Source organism: Vicugna pacos, chromosome 18, assembly GCF_048564905.1.
Source record: "Vicugna pacos chromosome 18, VicPac4, whole genome shotgun sequence".
NCBI classification, from domain to species: Eukaryota; Metazoa; Chordata; class Mammalia; order Artiodactyla; family Camelidae; genus Vicugna; species Vicugna pacos.
This window is the reverse complement of record NC_133004.1, coordinates 38,793,731-38,815,564: the sequence shown is the minus strand read 5'-3', so window position 1 is coordinate 38,815,564 and position 21,834 is coordinate 38,793,731. Positions and strand designations below refer to the sequence as shown.

Genomic DNA, 21,834 nt, shown 5'->3' with positions numbered 1-21,834 from the left:
TTCTCCCAGAATTCTAAGCCTTTGACTCTGGTCCTTGGCTTCAGAAACCTCTCTGGGATGCTCCAGGCAGCCTGTGGCCCTGAGGGATCTTGCTCAACAAATTGCCCTCTTTTCCTCAGGGAATGCCTCTTTCCAGGACACTCTGAGCCCTTTAGATCAGCATGTTTCCTTTCCCCTGCGTCCTCTAACCCAGCCTCAGACCCCACGGACACATCTCGAAGATCTGAGCATCAAGGTCACAGCCGCACTGCTCTGCTTTGTGACTAGGGACCAACCTTTAGCAAAATGTGAGAAGAAAGAATGGGGGGTTTAGGTAGGAGCTTCCAGACTTGGGCAGCTGAAGTTTCCTTCTGCCTCTGAACATTCTGTCACCTGAGGCCCTGGAGGTAAAATGTCTATTTCCTAGGGCTTTGATCCTTCGGGATGTGGAAGGACGGGGGAAGGTACAGCATCCTCAAGCTGCTGCAGCTGCCTGTGCTGGACCGGCCAGAGGTTCATGGAGTCGATGGCCCCTGGAGCAGGCTCCGACAAGGAAGTGGACAGGCGGTGGAGGACCAAAACCTCAGTTTTTGTGCAGTGATGGGGCGGGGAGCAGGTGAAGGGGAACCTTTTGTGGCAATTTGGTCCCCACGGTAACTTGGCCCCCACCCTGTGGTATCTGTGAGGTCACCCTGTCTTTCCTAACTGGAGGAGAGGTAAGAGGGCCAGACATGGAGGCCATCCCTCCGATCAGATCCAGCCTCTCGGGGACTCTGCTGGTGGTGGTGAGGCTCTCCACACTGGTGAGTGGGGGTCAGGTGGCTGAGAGGCAGGGGCCGCCTCAGAGCTGCTGGACCCCCACCAACCTGTCCCTGCTGGTGGAACAAGCTGGACTAATCTGACAGCTCTCAGAAGCCCCATCCACAAGCCACAGTGCTGGAATTTTCTCTGTAAAGGGTTAGTTCTGTGGGTTAAGCATGGCCCCTCCCATCCGTCTTTTTTAAACAGGCAAATACTGACCACCGGGGCCATGTCTCCACATTACAACTCCTCAGTGGGCTGAGTTATCAGAAGAAGGTCCCCTGGGTCTGCTCCCGTGGCCGGGAAAGGGGAGCTCACCCAGTGCGGTAGAGAGACAGACACAGTTGGACTGGAATCCTGACTGCTCCACTCTTTAGCTGTGTAACTTTACACAAATTACGCCACCTCTCTGAGTCTGTTTCTGCTCCTATAACCGATCTCATAGGATCATGTGAGTTATAGTAGGTTTCTCTCCTTCCGGGTTCCAATATTATGAGCTAAGGAGTGGGTGCAGCTCCTGTTTCCTGCTTCCAGCTTTTTAAAAAAAAATTATCATATCTTTTCCTGCTTCCATCTTTATTCCTCTCCTAGCTAGACCCCTGGACTCCCTACCTCTCCCAGCAAGGCTCCACCGTGATTCTGCCCACGGTGGGGCACACAACCAGCCCTGATGGCTGCCTCCCACATTGCCTCCTAGGGCTCCAGGTGGTCCTGTGACAGGGACAGTCGGGGTCCAGATTGGTGGGGTGGCAATGCTTAGGGGCAGGAGGCTTTAGGGCTCTGATGAGGGGCTGTTTAGCCCCAGAACTCAAGTGAATCTTTCTCATTTACAGCCTCATTCCCCATCGGAACCCACTCTTTCCCCCGGGGGATGGGAAACATATCTACCCTGTCGCCCAGGGCAGGAATCTGGACATCTTCCTGGGTACCCCCTTCACCCCTCACACTCAGTCAGTCGTTAATTCTGTCACTGCCCCCCGTGCCTCACATGTCCCTACCCCTAGCGGCCCTGCCCTTTGCCCCCAGCTGCCCTCATGACAGCAGGAGACAACGAGTATGAAGGAATCCCAGCCGCCTGGGAGAGGGAGATGCCCTGGGTTCAAATCCTGCAGGATTAGAGGACTGAGGGGGATGGTCGTTCCTTATATAAGAATAATGAGGATGAAGATGATAATGATAATAAATCCACCTCCTTGAGCCTGGAGGTTTGTAAATAATCATTTAAATCCAAAGGAGAGAACATCTAACATAATATGAAATACATTCTAAGGCTCCCTCCCAAGACTGGATCACTCGTGTGGGGGGGGAAACTGAGGCCCTGAGAAGGGGAGGGCCCGGCCCAAGGTGGTCTGGCAGCCCCATCCCTATGATAAACCTTGGGATAATTAAAGTAAAATAAAATAAAATAGAAAACCAAAAACTCGGGACAGGTAGGGTTCTTGCCCCAAAGGAGGGGCAGTGGGTGATGACTGTCTTGCTCCTCCTGCAGCTCTTTCAGAACCGGGCCCACCTCTACCATTTCCTGCTCCTTAAGATCATCCTCTTCAACCACTGGCTGTCGGGGCTGACCCAGGAGGCCCGGGGGTCCCGCCCGCCCCCCGAGCTTGCAGCCTGCCCCGTGGGGCGGGTCCTACGCGCTGGGCTGGCCCTGATGGAGGTGCCCGTGTGGCTGGTGCTGCGGGCGCCCAGGCTGGCGTGGGCGGGCATGCGCAGCTGTGCCCGGGCCTCGGGCCTGGCCCCGCAGCGGCTGGGCCTGTCGGCGGCTGCCTGGACGGACCTGCTGCTGTCGTGTCTGCACGGCCTGATGCTGGTGGCCCTGATCCTGCTGCTGCTGGTCTGGAGACTGTGCCGGAAGGTGGGCGGCCTGGGCTGGCTGCTCAGGAAGGTGGGCGGGTCGGGTGAGGGCCGGGCTGGGGAGGGCAGGCCGGAGGCGCTGGGCGGGGCCAAGGCTGGGCGGGGCCAAGGCTGGGTGGGGGCCGGCGGCCTCGGGGTGCAGCCTGTGCGCTCCGGGTGGCCCCCTGCCCGTCAGCTGCCCCCTCCAGGCTCTGCTGGAGAACCGCGTGGTGCTGGACTTACTGGCGCTGCTGAAGCGTCTGTACCGGCGGGCGGAGAGCACAACCGCGCGCACCTCCTGGCACGTGGCCTACCTCGTCACCTGGACCACCTGCCTGGCCTCCCACCTGCTGCAGGCTGCCTTTGAGCACACAGCCCAGCTGGCCCAGGCCCAGGAGGCCGAGCCCCAGGAGGCCTCGGGGCTCTGGTCTGAGTCGCCACTCCCTGAGCCCTGGGCTCCCAAGGCTGGGCCAGTTCTGCCAGAGCCTGGGAACCCTGGAGAATAAATGTATCCCCTCCTGCCTCTCCTGTCTGGTCTGGGCTAGGGGCTCACTCTCCGTCCCTCTTCTGTACTGGGCGGGAGAGACGTGAGTGCGTGCACGCCTGCCCTAGGGCTGCCTCTGGGAAGGAAACCACATTCTATGATCACCTCATACGTGCCAAGTAACCATCTCAGACACTTGACACACGTAATTTTGTTTTGTAGCAACACAGGCATCAGGTTCAATCAGCTCCATTTCTCTGACTAGAAAACTGAGCCTCAGAAGGTTGAACATTCCCAAGTCCTGGGAGTGAGTCAGGGGAGGAGCCAGCACTGGGCCCTACCTGTTTTGTTTCCTAAAACTCCTAACTTTATCTTGGTCCAGGCCCCTGGTTCTCAAGATTGTTGATGCCCAGCGCTTTAGGGGCTATGGGTAGTTAGAGACTCTGGCCTCTGGAGGGTGCCAGGGCCTCACATTTCAGAGATTTAAAAAATTCCTTTGAGAAGTTATTATTCCTGAGCCAGTCTGCAACTAGCCCATCCATCCACTCACACACTTGGCCACTCATTTTCCCACTCATCCATCCATCCATCCACCCATCCTCCTAGCCATCCCTTAGCCTGTCTACCCACCTACCTATCCATCCACCCCCACCCCCCCACTCACCCACAAATCCACCCACAGATCCATCTCCTCTAGGGAGAGGGAAACATGCAGTGTTTCATTACTCAGCCCTGCTGCCCAGGTCCTGCTGATGGGGGGCTGACGTAGCCACGCAAGCTCAAGCTGCATGGGTCAGATTCCCGTAGACTCCACCCTTAGGTGAGGGATTCTGTGAGCAGAGGGGAAGGGATGGTTTCTTGGGAGTCAGTGATCACCCCTTACTCATTCCCATCTAGAGGGTGGTGTGAGCACGGGAAGACATTCCAGAGAGCTCTGCCCTGCTTTTTCCTTCTCAATTCGGGTTCCAAAGGGAAGTTAGGCCCGGATTCCTGCCCTGCCTCTCATATAAGCCTGCAGATGGCCCAGGGTGGGTATGGGGTGAACTTCCAGGCCCTTCTTCCAAGTCTGAGGACTTGGCCCAAACCTGAGAGTTTCTCTAGAAGTGGAAATGTTGCGGGGAGATGTCTGAAGGGCTTCCATCTGGCCGACTAGGCAGAACACCTGCTGAGGAAGGCCCTGCAAGGCCCTGGCAAAGGGGTAGACACAACGCAGATTCCAGAACGCACACAGAGCATACAGGGAAAGCTGAGTGCAGAAGTGTGTGAAGTTGGCCTGCTGTTGAAGGTAGGGGCTGGGGCAGTGGGAAGGAGGCCCCAGAGCAGGCCTGTGGAGCTGGATGGCCCTTGAGCTGCCAGGGACCAAGCTGGGCTGGGGCTCGTGGGGCCTGGGCTATTGGGAGGGAGCCGATGGAGAAGAGCCTCAAAGGCCAAGAGGGGAGGGGGTGGATGGCAAGTACCTGTGCACAGGGAGAGAGGACAGGAGCCAAGATGGAGCTGAGGGCTAGGCTGGAGGCTGCGACCAGGGACAAGTCTCGCACAGCCCTGGGCAGAAAGTCGGTATTTTTTCCTTCTACTAAAAAAAAAAAAAATTATTCTTTAATTGAAATATAGTCAGTTACAGTGTATCAATTTCTGGTGTACAGCATAATGTTTCAGTCATACATATATTCATTTTCATATTCTTTTTCTTTTTTAAAAAATACTTTATATTTATTTATTTTTTTGTTTGGGGGGAGGTAATTAGGTCTATTTATTTTTAGAGGAGGTACTAGGGATTGAACCCAGGACCATGTGCATGCTAAGCATGCACTCTACCTGTTGAGCCACACCCTTCCCCCTTCATATTCTTTTTCATTATAGGTTACTACAAGATAGTAAATATAGTTCCCTGTGCTCTACAGAAGAAATTTGTTTTTTTAAATCTATTTTACGTATAGTTGTTAGTGTTCGCAAATCTTGAACTCCCAGTTTATCCCTTCTCACCCCCCAATTTTTTTTAATTACCAAAAAATACATAGGTAGAAATGTTTCCTTCTTTTCTGGTTCTAAACTTGAGAGAAACAGGGTCAGCTGTGTGTGGCATACCCTTCCAGCCATGATTCTTTACATACATGCAAACCTGAGTGGCTGCACTCAGTACACCAGTAGATTGTGCTGAGGGATTTCTGATTATACGCTACAGATATGTATCGCTAGGCAAATTGCATTTTGAATTTGACAATATGCCTCCCACCCATTTCCAAGTCAGTCCACATGGATGCCTTGTCCTTTCTGATGGCTGCGTTGAGGTCTTCTGGGTCAGCTTCTGCTTTCAGTATTTCCAACGAAGTAGCTCTGAAGCATGGTATGGGGTGGGCCTTGGAAGAACTGCCTGGGGAGGGGATGGAGGGGTGCAGGTTGGAGGGGACCCTGGCCCTGGGGAGCTCCTCTCTGACCCTTCACGTGCTATACTTACACCCCTCCTGCTCATCCCTGCAGGTCTGGGGCTGAGACCTTATAAGGCTAGAGTGAGCACAGGCAGAAGGGACCAGGGCTGGAGCAGGAGCTGGGGGCAAATAGGTCATGGGCCCAGCCTGCCAGAGGGAGAGGGCCTAGCCAGGGCCCTGGACCAGGGGTAGTGTGGAGCTAGGGGACCAGCTGGGGCTTAGGGACCCTGCTGTCCTGGGCATGCCCACCTGCTCCACTTGCCCCTCGAACAGTTGGCGCCAAGATCTTTGGCTGTTGGTGATGATGAGTCTGCAACTTTTAAAGGCCTAGACCCCTACTCTCCACACTGGGGCTTTGTAGGTGGCACTCTCGTGTGGCTGTGCCCTGGGCTAAGTGCCCACTTAAGACATATCGTGAGAGAAGACTTCAGAGGCTTGAAGGCAGAGGAGGGCTGGGAGCAGGCCTGGAAGCCTTCCTAAAGGAGGTGGCAATTGAATGAGGCCTGGAAGAGAGGAATGGACGGCAGCTGAGAGAAAGGCCCCACATCTGGCCTTCGCTGTGTGAACTTTGTCAGGCTCCTCCCTTCTCGGTAGTTGGGTTTCCTCAGCCACCATTGCTGATCTGTGCCCAGGGCAGATCTAGGCTGGGTCCTAGGACACAGGCTGACACCTGTGTTGGGGCAACACTGAGCAGGGAGAATCCTGTGAGAGGAGATAGGCCTCCTGGACACCCCTGCTAGGAGGTGGTCTCGAGCTGGAGAGGAGGGGGCCGGCCTGTGCAGCTCTGTTGGATGGAGTCCCTACACAAGCTGAGATCTGGCTCCATGATGCTTACACTTCCAGATCCTGAACATAAGTCCCCCTGGGCCTTCCAGGGGCCCTGGCATCGCGGGGCTGGAGCTTGGGAGGAAGGAGGAGGATGTGAATCTGCTCTTGACTTCTCCTCACCGGCAGTGGGAAGATCAGAGGCCTTGGGGTCAGAGAGCCTCGGGTTTGAATCCTGCATCCACAACCTTCTGTCTCTGTGACCTTGGGCAAGTTCCTTAACCCCGTGAGCCTCAGTTTCCCCACCTGCCATCAGGTACAACCATAGCCTTGGGCCTCACAGGGCTGACACCAGGTCTGTGCAGGAGTGGCACCCACTCCAGGCCTGGTGTGGGAGGCACTGGGAACCCCATCTCCCTCTCTCCGGCCTCAGGCCTTCCCAGGGGCCACAGGGTCCTTGTTTTGAGGCCGAGAGGGAGGGTGGTCAGTCCATCTGTCTCAAGCCTGTGAGTGTGGAGGGGCCCTGGCCTGCTGGAGGAAAACAAGTGGGGGGCGATGGCGGGAGGGCTGCGGGCAGGGTGGGGGGAACTGGCTGCAGGGCTGGCCAGCAGCTCCACGCAATCTGTCTGCTATGCAGTCCGGGGCCTGGCCTGTATTTATTTATGCTGAGCGTGTATTTATATCAGCCCCTTTCTCATTAATAGGGCAGGAAATGGCTGGAATTGTTACATACCTGGCGGCCCAGGGGTCCTGCTCGGCCAAGACACACAGGGCCCTGGCTGCCCAGCCATGATTGTGAGGGGCCCCCTCCTCAGTCCCAGGCCTGTCTCTGGCCTTTCATTGACCCCCCCTTTGCATCGAGCACCCCTTCTACTTCCTTGAGCTCCTAGCCCTCCGCGGAGTCCACAGCCCTGGGAGTGGGGCTCACTTTCAGGCCTCTCCCTGTGCCCCAGCTCCTGACCCCACCCCAACCCCAAGAGGGACAGTGGTGTTAGGGGCTGTAAGGTGCATCTCGGAGGATGAGGGAGTGCTGGGCAGACCCTGGGCAGAACAGTGAGAGTCTGTGGATGAGAAATCAGGGTCCCCTGACTCGGCGATGGGACCCTGGAACCCTGGGTTGTGGGTGGGGGTGGAGGAGGAAGTGAGGGGATGTGAGAGGACCCTCCTGAGGCTGGGGGTGGGGGTCGTCCCAGGGCTTTGCTCCCCACCAAGTTGAACTACACATAGGCTCAGACAGACTTGTAGCCCATGGAGGGTGTCTCTTTGTTTACCACCCGACAGGGGCCCGATAGAGGTTGGGGGCTCATCATTGTCTTGCCTTCTTGGCTACCATGGCTAAATGAGGCTTCCCCGCTCAGGGGCCAGCAGCCCCCTCCCTGGCCCTCATGCTGCACTCAGAAGCAAGCCAGCATCTCTCTCCAGGCCCCAGCTCTGGGGCACGGGCGCCAGGTGGGGCTGCCAGAGCTGAGAGGTGCGGCCCCCTCCCCAGAGCGCTCGCCTGACATAACCTATTAGTGTTTCTCTCCTCAGCTGGGTCCCCTAGCCAGCCTCCCCACCCAGGCCAGACTGTACAGGTCCTGCTGACCCTCTTCTGGGCTGCTTTGCCAGGGCAGGGTTAGGAGGCCGTGGGATGCCCAGGAGGCGCTGTGTCTGCTCACCCCTCCCCTCTAGGCTGGGCCCCCTGGCAGCTGCCGTGGTCAGGTGGGCTTAACCCCTGACCTCTGCCCTCTGTGGCCGCCATGTTGTCCTGGCTGAGTCCAGAGCTGGGGCCACTGTGCAGACATGGGGATTGAAGCTTAGAGGATGAAGGGCTTTCCTGAGGGCCTGCCCTTGGCCTCCATCCTTGCCCTCTTAGCCACATGTCTAGGGCCTGCTGGGAGGGGTGGGGAGGGGGAGCCCCTGACATCAAGGAGGGGCTGCTGCAGGGTCTCTGGGCTCCTCTAGGCTGCCCCACCATAAGGAGCAGATGCGCTACATGGAGGGAGGAGGGTCAGGCCCAGGGAGGGCACCTCCTCTGGGCTCCGTTATGAAGTCTTTTCCCAGGCACCATGTGGAGGCCCCAGCCTGCAGAGCCCCAGGTCTGAGATCAAGCCTGGGCCATGGGCTGCTCCCTGCTGCTCCAGCCCTGCCTGGCCCTGCCTGGCCCGGCCCAGTCTCCTCTGGGAGCTGCCATCCCTGAGATGAGGACACCGCACCCCACCCGGGAGCTGTGAGGCACCTAAGTGGCAGGTAAGGGGCTTGCACTCGGCCCGCATACGGGGAGCATGCGGTGAGCAGAAGCGCCTCTTTTCAGCTTGGTGGCCGAGCACCCAGGGTCAGAGGCTCAGCAGTCAGCCCAGGTCTTTGCCAAGCTGGGCTCCTGCCCCTCCACTCCCCACATGGAACAGCACTGCTCGGACTAGGGGGAGGCTGAGGGGTGGGACCTCCAGGTCAAGGCTGCCCCCTCTGAGATTCTCCTCCCAGGGCTGGACTGCGTTCCCCACCCTGTGGATCCTGCCTCAAAGGTCAGGGCAGTGCCTCCTCCCACTGCTCAGCCAAGGATGTCCAGGTCACTTGATTGTGTGGGGCCGAGAGTGTCTGTGTGGGGGCAGGGAGAGGCAGGCCCCCGGCCACAAAGTGCCTTCCCCCTACACCTGCCAAGCTGCCTGTGGTCTGAGGGACCTCAGACTTTGCTCCCTTTGGGGGTCCAGCCAGTCCCGGGCTTGCACGACCCTGGGCAGGTCCCTGGGCTCTGTCCCTGCTTATGAAACGAGGCAAGAGCCTCTGGGTTCTGTGGCTCCTGAGTCAGAGTTTTTGTGAACCTTGAAGTCCTCTCAGCCATGGGGCCCATGGGCTGGGGTTGGGGGTGCTGGAGAGGGTGTGAGTAGGGAGGCCCCTTGGCCCAGCCCCCAAAGACCTAGGCCCCCATAGCCCTCTTGCTCAGGACATACACATCTGGAGCTGTGTCCTGCCCCAAGCCCAGGCCCACATCTGGAGCCGAAAGCCGGCTAGCCGGCTAAACACAGAGCATCTGGGTCCCAAAGAGCCTGCTCCCAGGTTAATGCAGCCCATCTGGGCCCCTGGCTGCTGCTCCGCCCTGTCTCCATGGCGGAATGCCGGCTGCACATCTGGAGGGCCGGAGCCCTGTGGTTATCCTGCCTCACCCCAGGCCCTGCTGGGGCCAAAGCTCGCGCTGCCTGGGTTCCTTGAGGCGGGGGCCCTGCGTGCAGAGGGCTCCTTCTTCCCTTCTGGATAACACAGCTCAGAGAGCTTCTCCTGGGGGCTGCCTTGGGAATAGCTGAGCTTTGACACAATGTAGACACATACCCCCTGCCAGGAGTGGTGACAGCTGTCACTCTGCACCAACTCACCCAGCAGCTTCTTGGCATTGCTTGAAAGAGCCTCTAGGGCCCCCAGTGTTGCCTGCCTGTCCACCCCCTCCCAGGGTGTTAGGGTGCTGCAGGGTGACCAGTCGCCAGCTGTCAAGGGGACTGCACAGAGTCCCCATCATGGAGCACACCTCACGCAATGTGCCCCTCTTTTACTCCCTTCTCTGCCAATAGCTGTGCTTGGCAGAATGGGGCTTAGATGTCTCCCCAGAGGCCTCAGCCTCAGAAAAGAGATCCTGAAAAAGCAGGTGGTCCGAGGGAACTGGGGCTGGCGCACAGGAAAGACAACCTTGGGGCACGAAGCTGCTGGCGCAGAGACCCGCCATGGGGTAGCTGGGGAGGGAGGCAGGTCTGGGTTGGAGGAAACATTCAAGCTGTGGGAACTGGCCAGCGGTGGCCTGGACTGGTTCTCCCTCAGTGGGGAACACTACCCTTCTGACCTCACTGGGAAAGTGGGACCCTAATGAATGAAAGCACATGGCAGGCTCAAGTCATTGTGGTAGTGAGCTCCCCATCTCAGGGGGATCCCAACCGGCAGGGCTGCTTACCTTCAGGAAGACGGCAGAGGCTATTCTCGCAAGGAAACCAGAGCTGTGTTAGACAGCCTTCTAGCACTGCACTCACGCCCTATAATTCCAAGTGTCTGGAATGCTGGGATGCTGGCTTTTGAGACTCTCAGCCTCCTAGGAAGGGAGGGACAAGTAGCCGTGGAGGGGAGGCCAGATATTTGGCATGGAGGTGGCGGGGGTGAAGCAGGGAGAGAAGGGCACTGGGGATGCAAAAGTGTTGCCAGCCTGTGGTCTGGGTTCAGGGCTTTGCTGCCTCCCCGCCCAGAAAGGCCTCAGCTGGTCCAGCCTCCAAGGCCTGGGGTGTGAGCACACAGCCCGACGATTCCACATCCTGTGGTCGAGCTTTATCAGAGCATCACTGGCCCCAACTGAAAGGAATCCTTTAGTACTGTAGCCTCTAGCCCGGAGGCCCTGAAGCAAGAGGCAGTTTAGACCGCAGAGCTTCATGCCTCCTTCTGCACCCCCTTACCCATGGAAAATTTGACTCAACAAACATGCAAGACGGAGACACAAATAAAAAATAACGAGGGCGAGCATTTATTGAGTCTTCACCCTGAGCTGGATACCATTCAGAGGACTTGTATTAACTCATTCCAGCCTCCCTGGAATGAGGTACTGTTGCTATTACTAACCCATTTTACAGACAGGGAGCCTGACACAGAAGGTCCGCTCAGCCATTGGATGGTAAAGCTGGGATTTAAACCACGTAGTCTGCTTCCAATGTCTGTGTCCTTAACCACTGCTCCTCACTGCTGCTCTGCAAGTGGGGTGGGTGGGGGGACAGAGAGTAGACATAGAGAGGGACAGAGAGAGAGGAGAGAGAGGTGGCTCTTAGGCCCTGAGGAGTGACGCTGTCGTCCCTGGCCCAGGAGGAGAAGCAGACCAGCTGAGGTACAGGAGCCATCCTGTCCAGTCCCCCAGGCCTCCGGGTGAGGTGTTGGGTAGCCAAGGGCAGTTCCATGCCTTGCCAAGTCAATCAGAACAGGCTTTGCCAAGGCTGGTTCCACTGGTTCTTCTGGAAGGTAGGAAACCGGGGCTGCTGGGCTCGTGAGGGTCAGCATGGAGCCTACCTGCCCTGTGCCCAGTGTCGTGGGGGAACATCTGCTTCTGAAGTGGGGACACTGTCTGAGGGTCCCTCAGAACTTCCAGGGCTGGGGCTGGGGGTCTCCATGGATATGAATGTGGTCGGGGGGCTTTGCTCTGTCTGTCTGCCTGTCGCCATCGGAGCTACCAGAGGAACTAAGCAGACGGAAGGAGGAGAGGGCATTCTGGGGCCATGGGCATCATCTTTGGACAGCTCAGACTAACCTTCCTTATTCCACTGGTACCTTCTGCCAACATCTTCTACCCTGAGTCCCTGCCCGTCTTTGGCACAGACATGGCAGCCACCCTTACTGGGTACTTCCTTTGTTCTAGGTACCACCATTAGGACCTGCCCATGGTGTCGTATCTCACTCAATCCCCGCAACCATGGCAGGGAGGTGTTATCATCATCTCCACTTGACAGAGGAAGAAACTGAGGCTCAGAGAAGGTCAGTCACTTCTCCACATGGCTGACAAATGATTCAAAAGCAGGCCTGTCTAACCACCACTCCCCAACTCACCGAGCCCCTAATTCCCACCCATGCCAGGAAGATTGGGAAGAAACCTCCCCCCCACTCCCCAAACTCCTGGGGTTGGGCCAGGCCTCCCAGAGCCCCAGCTGGATGCCTCCATTCCTTAGCTGCACTGGCTTCAACAGGGCTCAGCCTGGCCTTTGGGGGCTGGCCAGGGACCAAGGAGGAAAACAATGGGAGAGAAAGGGAGCGGAAACCCTCTGGAAGTGAGGTGGGGAGCCAGGCCAGCAGGGGGTTCTGGGCAGGCTGGGTCTCTGAGTCAGCGGAGCAGGGGGCAGCAGTGGGGATCCCGGTGCCCCAACCACTCTTCCTGTGTGCGTTTGAGGTGCTCTGGCCTGACCCTGCATGGGGAGACCAAGGCAGGAAGGACCCACATAGGTCCTGCCCTGTGGTCCTGGGGGTCTTGGCTCTCTCTGGGGGTCCCAGCTGGAGGAGAAAGTGGGAGAGGCTCTGGGAAGACCCAGATGATCTTGACTCTATACTCTTGAGGTTGGTAAGAGGAGAACTCTACTGGTTCAGCCCTCACAGCTGCTCCTCCAGCCCCCGGGCAGGCTGAGGACGTCGGGAGAAGGGGAGGCAGGCTCAGGAACCGCCGTGGGCTGCACACGGGCCCTGGCTTGACCTCCACAGGCTCCCCAGGTGCACTTCCGGTAGCCCCTCCTGGCCCCTCATCCCAGGGTACAGTCCTTTGATATCCATTATGTTATTAACTTGAGGGAGAGCCCAGGTCAGTCTGAATCCAGGCCCCTTCTGCTACCACTTGCCAAGGTCCCAGTGCTCAGATCAGCTACTCTGTCCATTCTGGTCCCCAGGACCTGGTCTCTCTTAGCCTCACTGCTCTGGTCAGTAATCCGAGTGCTCAGGATAGGAGACTGGTTCTCAAAGTGGACTTTGAACACCTGTGACCTTGCAGCCTTGCTCACTCAGGGCCATCACTCCAACCCCCAGGATGGCAGGGTCCAGCCCTGGTCTAGGGGTCTGGGCTGAGCTAAGATTTCCACCTGTGACTCTGGACTATCAGGTCTGCAGCCCCCGTCAGCTGGTCTGAGGGACACTGTGGCCGGGGCCTTTGTCTCTAGCCCCTCACCTGGGGGTGTCCCTGCCCTGCTCCCCATCCCAACAGCCCCTGGCCTCACTGCAGGTGCATCTCTCTCCCTCTGGGAACTGCTGTCCTGTGGGCCCTGTTCCTTCCCAACCCTGGGAAGGGCCCTTGGAAGTGGCTTTCACCATTGCACCTGGAGGAAGGAGATTATTGATCACAGATGCTCAGGGTGGTGGAGGCCTGCCTGCCTTCTATGTCCGCCTGGGGGGCCCAGCTTTCCCTCTGTTTCCTTCCTCTGAGCCAAGGATTGGTATGGAAGGCTTTGACCACACTCCCAATCCATCAACATGGTGGATGCCTCCTTGGTGCGAGGCCCTTGGGGCCTGGTACTTGGAATGAATCCTGGTTGTGCTGTTAACAGTTTCCCGTGCCTTGGAGCATTCACTTCCTGCCTCTGGCCTCAGTTTCCCCCTCCAAGGAATGGGGCTGGACTTGTGATGTTGACGGGGCCTTCTAGCTCTTGCTTGGATGAAGCCCACCTCCCACCCTAGTGTCCAGTGTCCCTCACCCACCCACACTCCAAAGGCCACAGGGTGCCCCAACCAGCCCCCCAGCTATCATTGTGACAGTCTTTCCAGTGGGCCTTGTCACTGACCCACTGAGAGAGGGTCTTCCTGCCTCACTCTCTCTTCTGGGCCAAGCAGCAGGGAGCTTGTCAGGGAGCAAACCCTCCCAGACAAACCAGGCTAGTCAACAAACAAGCGACCAAAACAACAAGGAAAGATTACGAAACTCAGATTCAGGGAAAGAGGCCACTCCAAGCCTCTCTCCAGGACAGGGGGCGGGAAATTGGGCCAGGCCTGTGGGTCAGAGCCTGCCTGGCCCGGACTATTTTTGTACTGTCTGTGGGGTGGGGGGGCTGATGAAATCCCAGCTGCATTTCACCAAAACACTTTCCCCTTAAGCCCCGGCTCCATGTGGTGCAAATTCATTGTCACTTAACTCATCACTCAAGGCTCCGAGCCGCACCCCTCCCCCCTCCCGAGAAAGACAAAAACACAGACTCTGGCACGCGGGGCGGTGAGGTGGGCGTGAGGGGCTGTGACAGGCAGGCTGGCTGTCTTGACCTGAGCTGCCCCCGGCAGCCCGTGCCTCGGTCTTCCCGCCTCCTTCCATCTCAGCCTCCGTTTAATCAAAGGCAGGCTGCTGTCCGCGCCCCACTGGGGTCAATCTGGGAGCCTGGGGTCACTGACATCCCTCCCACACTCTCCACTCCACTCTGGAAACAGGGAGCTGATGAGCACAGAAGGTCCGTACGCAGGAATGCCCGGAGGTCACCCTGTGGCCGTGTCACATGGGCGGTTCTGTGCCAGCCACTCAGGAGAATTCAGTCTGCTTCATCTTCTTGTGGCTTTTTACAGCCTTGGCTCGTACCTGGTGTCCTGCACCTCAGGGCTGTGGGGATTGGCCAGGGGAAAGCGGACCCGATGGGAACGAAGGGCTTTTTCTGGGAGGGCATTTCAGTCTATCAAACGTGGGGACGGACGTCTGCTTTTACAAATTGTGCTAACCCTGTGGCTTCCCGAGCTGGGTGGCCATGGCCGTGGGTGCGTTTGGTGATGGGGCCCCCCAACCCATCCTACCCGCACGTGCCCTGATCCCTCGAGCTCTTATTTTAGCCAACCCCAGAATGGCATTTCTCAGGAGGAACTTCAGCTGGGGCAGAGTAGGCCCCCATCTGCCCCCTTATTTCATTTTGGGTGTCTCTCTCTCCCCCTAGACTGTGGGCCTCTCCAGGGCAGGGTGGGGGCTGATCCACCCCAGATCCCCAGTGCCCGGCTTGGGGCCTGGCCCAGAATCCAAGTGCAGCAAATGCTTGTTGAATGAATTAATACATTTCTCAAATCACATCAAAGTGCTATTTACATTATCTTCAGGCCAGATTAATCCAGAGCCACGGCTCTCCAGATAAATGTTGATAATCTGGCTTTTGTCTATTCTGCAGTCAGGGCAGAGCTCCCTTTCTGATTTGGGGAGGAGGGAAAGCCCCAGTCCTTTGAGAGTGGTGACCCCTGAACTCCCCTCTCGCCTCACTGGGGATGCCTATGACCCCTTTTGCTCTGGTGACCTCTCTGCTGGGCCACCCTGTTAGCTTCGGTTTCTGGTCCCCAGACTGAGAGGGCAGCAGGGTGGAGCTGAAGAATTTTGCTTTCCTGGGCAGGGTCAGGCAGTTCCTGAAGCAGTGGAGTTGTTTGGGTGCAAACACTTCCCTGTATTGTCCGGCTTCAGAAGGCAGCCAAGAGTCCAGGCGGGAGGGAGGGAGTGGTAACAGGATTTTTCTTCCTTCCACCCCTAAGAAGACAGAGGCCTCAAAGCACGCAGGTGGAGGGTTGGAGGGGTCGCCCCAGGCCCTGGGGGATGCAGAGGAACTAGAAGGAGACAGAATGGGAGCCCAGCTGGGTAGGGCTAGGGAATCAGGTGGATTGGTCTTTGGTTCAAGTCCAGCCAAAGGATGAGGCTGTACCTGCCCCCAGGGCTGCGGGGAGATGCTGTCATTCCTTTGCAGCCTGGCTGTTCCAGACTGCTCTTGGTTTTCTCTTCTATAATGCAGCAGAGAGCTGACCTCCCCTCTTGGTTAAGCTTGCCTCTTCTCTGAGGCTCCTGCTTGATGACACCGTTTCTGGGGTCAGTGGCTCTGAAGATGGGGTCTCCTGGAGGTTGAAAGAGGGATGTTCATGCACTGTTACTTAGGTCTCGAAAAGTGCCTGAGTTACAGATGGGAAAGCTGTAGATCAACTGGTACCTGGGAGAGGGAGAGCCCAGCGCTCCCTTTTGCCTCAAGGCCACATTGCCCAGACCACCTGGCCATGTGGGTCTCCAGGGTCCCTGCTCTCTTGGCGTCAGGGCCTTTTAATAAAACTCTCCCCTGACTTCTGCTTTTCCTCCCTGAAGTTCTGGAAAGAAGTTCCTCTGTGTCAAGATGGCAGTGAGCAATGCCACTTTGCATTTTGGGTGTGTCTCCCAAGTGACGTTCCACAGAATGTAGTTTTGGGAGGCAAAAAAAAAAAAAAGTTCTGGATCTAATGAGCTGGGAAACACTGCATTTGACAGTCAGACAGGCTTCTCTCTTGCAGGACTTCTCAGAACTTTTAATTGTTAATAAGGACATTGATTTACCAAGGAGGGGGCCTGGTATGCATTGTTTCCAACACTTCTTTGATACAGGTGCCATTTTTCCTCATGACATCTTTTCTAGGACAAGTGGGACATACTCAGCCATGCAGGTTTCGAGGACACCTCAGGGATTCTTGGACTTGAAACATCAAGTTATCCAGCAGAGATGGTGGCTGTGGGTAAAGATGCATCTTTTTTCACGTCAAGTGGGAAATTACCCTTTCAGTGTTGGAGGAAGTTGGCCGTGGAGGTTGCCTGGTGTCAAGAAAGTGTGGAGCTCTGACCACGTGATTTGTCCTCTCTTGCTTGACACTGAATGGAGAAGAGCTGGCAGGTGGACAGAACAAGGAGGTAAGGACAGACCTTGCTCATCTCTCTAACTTATTCTGAAAATATGAGTCATGATTCAGTCAACTGTGACCGAGACTGGGCAAGACCCAGGCAGTTGGGAAGCTGGGAAGATTTCACTCATCAAGTTGGTGTGAAGTTCTGGGAAGGGCAATCCTAGCTTCAGGAGCGATCTGACTCCAAGACTAGACTTTGGGATGAGCTACCAAGACTTAGAACATGCCTGGTTCTCACCATGCAGCTCCCTGTCTCCTCCTCAGCTGGGGTCCCTGGACTCCACTGGCAGGCTCAGCTCAGCCCCAAACTCAGCGGCCAGGCCTGACCTCAGTTTAGGGCATTTCTGAAGGAGCCAAGTTTAATGTCCAAGTCATCAGTGTCCAATCTTGTGTCCAGTTCTAGTAATGGAGGCTCAGTTTGCTCCCAGGGCCCTTCTTGTCAATTCTTCCCCAGCATAAGAGTCCTGAATTCCAGCCATGTACCAGAGACATTCTTACCTGCCACTGGATGTCCCCACCTCTGCCTTCATGCCTGGTTCCCAGGTCCCAGATTCCGGATGCTACATCCCATTGACCCGCTGGTCCCCTTCCTCCCATCAACTCTGGCTTGTCCTCTTTGTGTTTGCCTGGGCCCTAGGCCCACTGGATGGGCTTTTTGCAAGTGATGTTGTCTGAAAGCCTGCTCCATCTCAGAAGGAGCCCAGCTGGTCAGCCCTTTCCTGTTCTGGTCTGCAACTCTCTTGGACACCAGATGGGCATGAAAGAACTGTTCTACTCAAGCCTGGGGATAAGACCAGGCCTCTTGAAACATTCACCCACTTTGTCGTTCAGTCAATTACTCATTAATTCTATCAATGTTTGTGGGCTTAAGCAAGGTTACATTCTAAGTCAGCGGTTCTCAAACTTGAGTGTGCAGCACAGGACACCGCAGGGCTTATTAAAACACAGATTGCTGGTTGAGAAGGCCTTGGTTGGGACTGATAATTTGCATTTAACAAGTTTCCAGGTGACTTTGATGTTATGAGTCTGGGGACCACAATTTAAAGATGCAGGTCTAAGCCATTAGCAGTTATCAAAGCCCACAGGTGGGCTAGCTTATCAGGCCATTGAAAGCAGAAGCTCCCTCCCACAAGGGAGGTCTGGACAGAGTAAGACTGTGAAAGGACCTGGACATGAGGAAGGAGAGGGGAGACATACAGAAAGACAGACAGAGGCCCATCAAGCTAGCTGGGGGAGCAAAGGATGAGTCTGTCTCTTTCCTTGGCTGGGCCAGCCCCAGAGGTCAGGGTCTGGGACAGAAGGTAGGCAGGCAAGTCTAGGAAGTCTGGGGCCATGCTGAGCAGAGGCTGGGATTCGACTATGGTCCCAGTGCACCTGACCTGTGGGTCTGGGAACAATGGCTGGGCTGGCGTTGCCTGGCCTGCTGCCTGGCACATCTCTGTTTCCCTTCCCCGTTCCCAGCTCCCCGAGCTCTCCTTGCTCACTCTTTCTCTGTTGGGCCCATCCTGTCCGCTGGACCCTGGACAGCACATTCCTTCGTGCTGATCTTTTCCCGGTGCTGCAAGCGCACGTTCTCACAGTGAGGCGGGAATGGAGGCCAGGGAATGGGGCGATGTGGAAAGTGGCTCAAGCGGGCCTCCCTGGGGCCCTGGCCCTGCATTCAGAGACCACAGGGCACCTGGGAGGGGGAAGGGGTTCCCCAGTACCCAGCCAGCCCTGAGAACTTGGACCACTTTCTCCCCAACACTGTATCTCCTACTGTTAAATGAGGCCCAGACGCAGGGGGTCCCATGCACAGCCACCCTCTGTAGAGTGTGGCCCTGGTCCAGCTGGCCCAGGGAATGGTCTTTTCCTCCTGGAGGAAGGCGCCATGCCATAGAGGCATGGCGCCTTCTGGAACAGGCCTCCCTCTGGGTCAGGCCACCATTCCTGAAAATCCTCTATGCAGGGGGACGTATGCATCCAGTGTCTCCTCCTGGATGCCCCTGCTTAGCCTTCCTTTCTTCCCACATGGTCACCTCGCACAGAGGCAGGCAGGCTGTGAACCCCCCTCCCAATCCCACACCCCTCAATTTGATAAAACTAAAACCAGGCAGTGAGGCTGGTGCTGGCCAGTGTAACACAAGTGTCACTGGCCTGTGCTGCCTCTCTCTTCCCCTTACCTGGGTGGCCCCAACATTCAGGGGGGCCTGCTGCCTGGCCTGGCAGCAGAGAAGGGGGGTGGCTCACAGCCTGGTCTCCCTGGCGTTTTCCTGGATTATTTATGTTGGGCCAGGCCTCTGCCTTGGGGGTTAGGTTCAAGGTTCGATTTGGGGTCAGGGTCAGGATCAAGATTTAATTTGGGATTAGGATTAGGGTTAGAGCTCAGTCTGGGCTGAGCTCAGGGATCAGCCTGTGTTTCAAGTTGGAGTTCAGTCTGGGAGTGGAATTGGGGTTCAGTTTGGTGTCAGGTTCAGTCTGCAGTCATGGTTGGGTTTAGCCTAGGGTGGTTGTTGGGGTCACTCTGGGCTTGGGGTCAAGGCTTGAATTGGCATCATACCAGGCCCTCAGTGTGTGCACCGGACCCTTGTGTGGAGCTGACTGGGGCAGGTTATGTGTTAAAATCGATCTCTGTCCCCTCCCCTTGTCCCCCTGTCCAGCCTCTGTCACCAGCTGCTCCCTGATTCCTGAAACCTCATAAAGGGGACCAGAGGCAGAATGAAGGCTGAGGCCAAGCTTGGTGGGTGGAAAGGGCACTGCAGTCTAGTTCTTTCTTTAGCAAAATGTGCCCTGATGCCTGGGCTGGACCCCTCAGCCCTCTCTGGGCCTCAGTTTCCCCGTCTCAGAAGCTCACTGCTGGGGAGTTGGACTGAGCCGCAGAAACATGGAGCTGACAGCTTGGGCAGCTATGTCAAGAGGGCTGGAGCAGGAAGGGTGGGTGGGGGGCCACTGTGAGAGCTCTGGCCTGGAGGGAGGGACTGCTCTGAGGAGGGAGGGGCAGCAGGACAGACCCCCCCTGGGAGCCCACTGGGGGAGGGTCTGTAGCCCAGGAGGCATCTACCATCCCTTAGTGGATGGTGCTGACTCTGTAGTCAAAGGGCCTCCTTCAGAGTCTCCCAGACTACAAGTTTGGCTTAAATGTTAGGGCTCAGGACTGGGGCTGGTGAGGGGTCCCATCCTGGCACTGGACTCCAGATGCTCCAGCCCCTGGCACCTGCCCGGTAAGTGACACCTGCCTTGCCCATCAGCAGGGCCCCAAGCCACCCCAACAAGCGCTTTGCACACAAGAGGACAGGTCAGAAGAGCGGGGCCGCACTTGGCCTCTGGTCGTCCTCTTGCTCTCTCAGCTCGGCCCCCTAATCTGGCCTCCTCCTGTCAAAGCCGCAGACACAAAAAGAGAAGCCCTGATTGACGTCAGGCGAAGCGCCCACAGGGCCTCTGTCTCTCCCAGAAATTTGGCTCCGGTGCCCAGCGTGGATGTCTGTGGTTTTTAAAAGGTGAAAATGGCCCGTAGCCCTGCTTCTGTGTCTCCACCAAAACCTGGCAAGACAGCCGGTTTGGGGAAAGGTGGGCTCCGGGGTCCTGGTCTTCCTAGACCAGAGTTAGGCTGGACTAATGAGCCCCTTTCCCTCTGTGAGGTCCCCTCACCCAGCCGCCTCCCTCTCCCCTGCTTCCCACTCACTTGCAGACTCCGGCATCCCACACTCTCCTGCTGCATCCCCCTACCTTCCACCGCCCTGGGCCCTCCTGCCTCTTCTCCTTCCCAGCTCCTCTCTACGGCCAAGGCCCTGATCTTCCGGGTCCTTGCTGATGCCCACTGCCCAGTCCCCCTGGGAGCTACCTGGCTCATGCATCTCTGGGTGCTACACCACCCCCTCCCTGCCTTCCACCTCGCTCTACACCTGCCCCAAGCCTGGACATAGTAGTTGCTCAGCGAGCCTTCACTGGCTCAGAATGGCTGAATTCCTCCTTGAATCTATCTTCGCTCATGCTTTGCCTCGCTTCGATGTGGATATTTGAATCGCTGATTTCTGGGAACCATTCTGCGCCACAAGCAAGGGCTGCTGGGTGGAGCCCAGGGAGCCAGATGGTCGTTGTGCCCTCGGTCAGCGTGACCTGCTCCAGCCCCAGGGGTGGCCCCTCTGTGCAGAGGGCTGTGATGGCCAAGCTCCCTCTGCGTCAGCACCTGGTCATCAGTCCAGTCCTGCCTCCCGATGCCCACGCTGTGGACCAAAGTCCCTCTTTTGTCTTCGAGGGTTCCGTAGTCCGGGATTCATGTGGAGAGAAAAAGCCTCAATCTCTGATCTTGCTCCAAGACTTCTTGACTTGTGCTGCCGCCTCCACAGCCACTGCTGAGCTGTTCGACCATGACTTCTTCCGTGAGCCAGTGTTCCCCAAGCCATGGTCAGTCTGACCACAACCCTGCCTTACTTAATCTCTTTGGTTTCCTATCATGTATGGAATATGGTCCAAGCTGCTGACACTACCACCCACGCCCATACTTTCTATCCTCTGTCCATTTATTGCTTGTCCAGCTCCTGCCAGGACTATTCCTATCTCCAAGACTTTACCTGTCCCCTTCTCTGGACTTATGTCCCAGCTAAGCCAGGGGCAACCTGCATCCCTGCCCTCCCAAGGTGCCCCACTAGAACTTGAGGGCTCCTAAATCTGGTCAGTATCTGGGAACCCTGGGCTAGTCCGAGCGCTGAGCCATGAGTGTTTGAGCTAGTGAGTCACTGTGTGACCTGCCTGGGGCCAGCATCCTTTGCCCCCATTGTATTCATGAGACCACTGAGGCCTGGAGAGGGGGAGGGACTATCCCGAGGTCACATGGGCAATATAGCTTACCCTCTGATTCTTCTTTGCAATTTTCCTTTTATTGATCTATTGCTGTCTCTACCTAGGGTCACCTGAATGGGCATCACAGAGGACTGGACTGTTGGGAAAAACACCTCTTCCAGGAGGCCTTCCTACTACTCCCCCACCTCTTGGCCAAGGAAACTGAGTGCTGACCAGCTGTCTTGGCATCAGTTGCCAGGCTTGGTACCCATGAGCATCCTCGTTAGAATCTCACCTTCACCTCTGGTGCCCTCTGACCATGAGCAAGCCTTTGTCTTTTTATTTTTTTTTAATCCCAGTTAATCTTTTTATAGAATGAAGACATTGAACTTGCTGATTTTTCAGGCTCTTTTGTGGAATTGGGGTTTGGTCAGGCAGGCTGAGCCCAGGGTCTTGGTGGCCTCCTGCTGTCAGGACAAAGTATAGTGGAAAGAACTCAGAGTGGGAGGCAGCAATCCTGGGTGAGAATCTGCATCAGCCTCTGAATAACTGTGTGGCCGCCAGCAAATTCCACTCTGGGCCCTCATTTCCGAAGAAAGGGGGAAACGTGCCAGGCTTGGCTTCCTTCAGGGGTTATTAAGTGTAATCGTGGCTTTGAAGGTGTTTGCTGCATTG

General features: G+C 56.7%; 1 protein-coding gene and 1 non-coding gene across 5 annotated transcripts; both read left to right on the top strand.

Moving 5' to 3' along the window:
- Nucleotides 1-708: 708 nt before the first annotated feature.
- TMEM270 (transmembrane protein 270) lies at nucleotides 709-6,813 on the top strand. 3 transcript variants are annotated; one of them, XM_072942103.1, is made up of 4 exons: nucleotides 709-782; nucleotides 2,270-2,635; nucleotides 4,251-4,382; nucleotides 6,367-6,813. In XM_072942103.1, the coding sequence occupies exons 1-4, from the start codon at nucleotides 711-713 to the stop codon at nucleotides 6,568-6,570; spliced, it is 774 nt and encodes a 257-aa protein (XP_072798204.1). In that variant the 5' UTR covers nucleotides 709-710; the 3' UTR covers nucleotides 6,571-6,813. The 3 variants fall into 3 exon arrangements, with proteins under 3 accessions (XP_072798204.1, XP_072798206.1, XP_072798205.1); XM_072942105.1 differs by lacking the exons at nucleotides 4,251-4,382; nucleotides 6,367-6,813 and adding an exon at nucleotides 2,823-3,142; XM_072942104.1 differs by lacking the exons at nucleotides 4,251-4,382; nucleotides 6,367-6,813 and adding an exon at nucleotides 2,823-3,142 and having other exon boundaries at nucleotides 2,270-2,665.
- A 73-nt stretch (nucleotides 6,814-6,886) lies between these two features.
- On the top strand, nucleotides 6,887-21,556 carry LOC102544473 (transmembrane protein 270). 2 transcript variants are annotated; one of them, XR_012060977.1, is made up of 5 exons: nucleotides 6,887-8,517; nucleotides 11,642-11,757; nucleotides 16,140-16,408; nucleotides 20,636-20,784; nucleotides 21,285-21,556. It is a non-coding gene; the product is annotated as a transmembrane protein 270 (transcript). The 2 variants fall into 2 exon arrangements; XR_012060978.1 differs by lacking the exon at nucleotides 11,642-11,757.
- Nucleotides 21,557-21,834: the final 278 nt, after the last annotated feature.

Bases quoted from the DNA above. Each gene is read 5' to 3' on its own strand.
- TMEM270 (XM_072942103.1), top strand. From the start codon at position 711: ATGGAGGCCATCCCTCCGATCAGATCCAGCCTCTCGGGGACTCTGCTG. The intron at 783-2,269 runs GTGAGTGGGGGT...CTCCTCCTGCAG, and splicing joins TGGTGAGGCTCTCCACACTG to CTCTTTCAGAACCGGGCCCA. The intron at 2,636-4,250 runs GTGGGCGGCCTG...CTGGCCGACTAG, and splicing joins TCTGGAGACTGTGCCGGAAG to GCAGAACACCTGCTGAGGAA.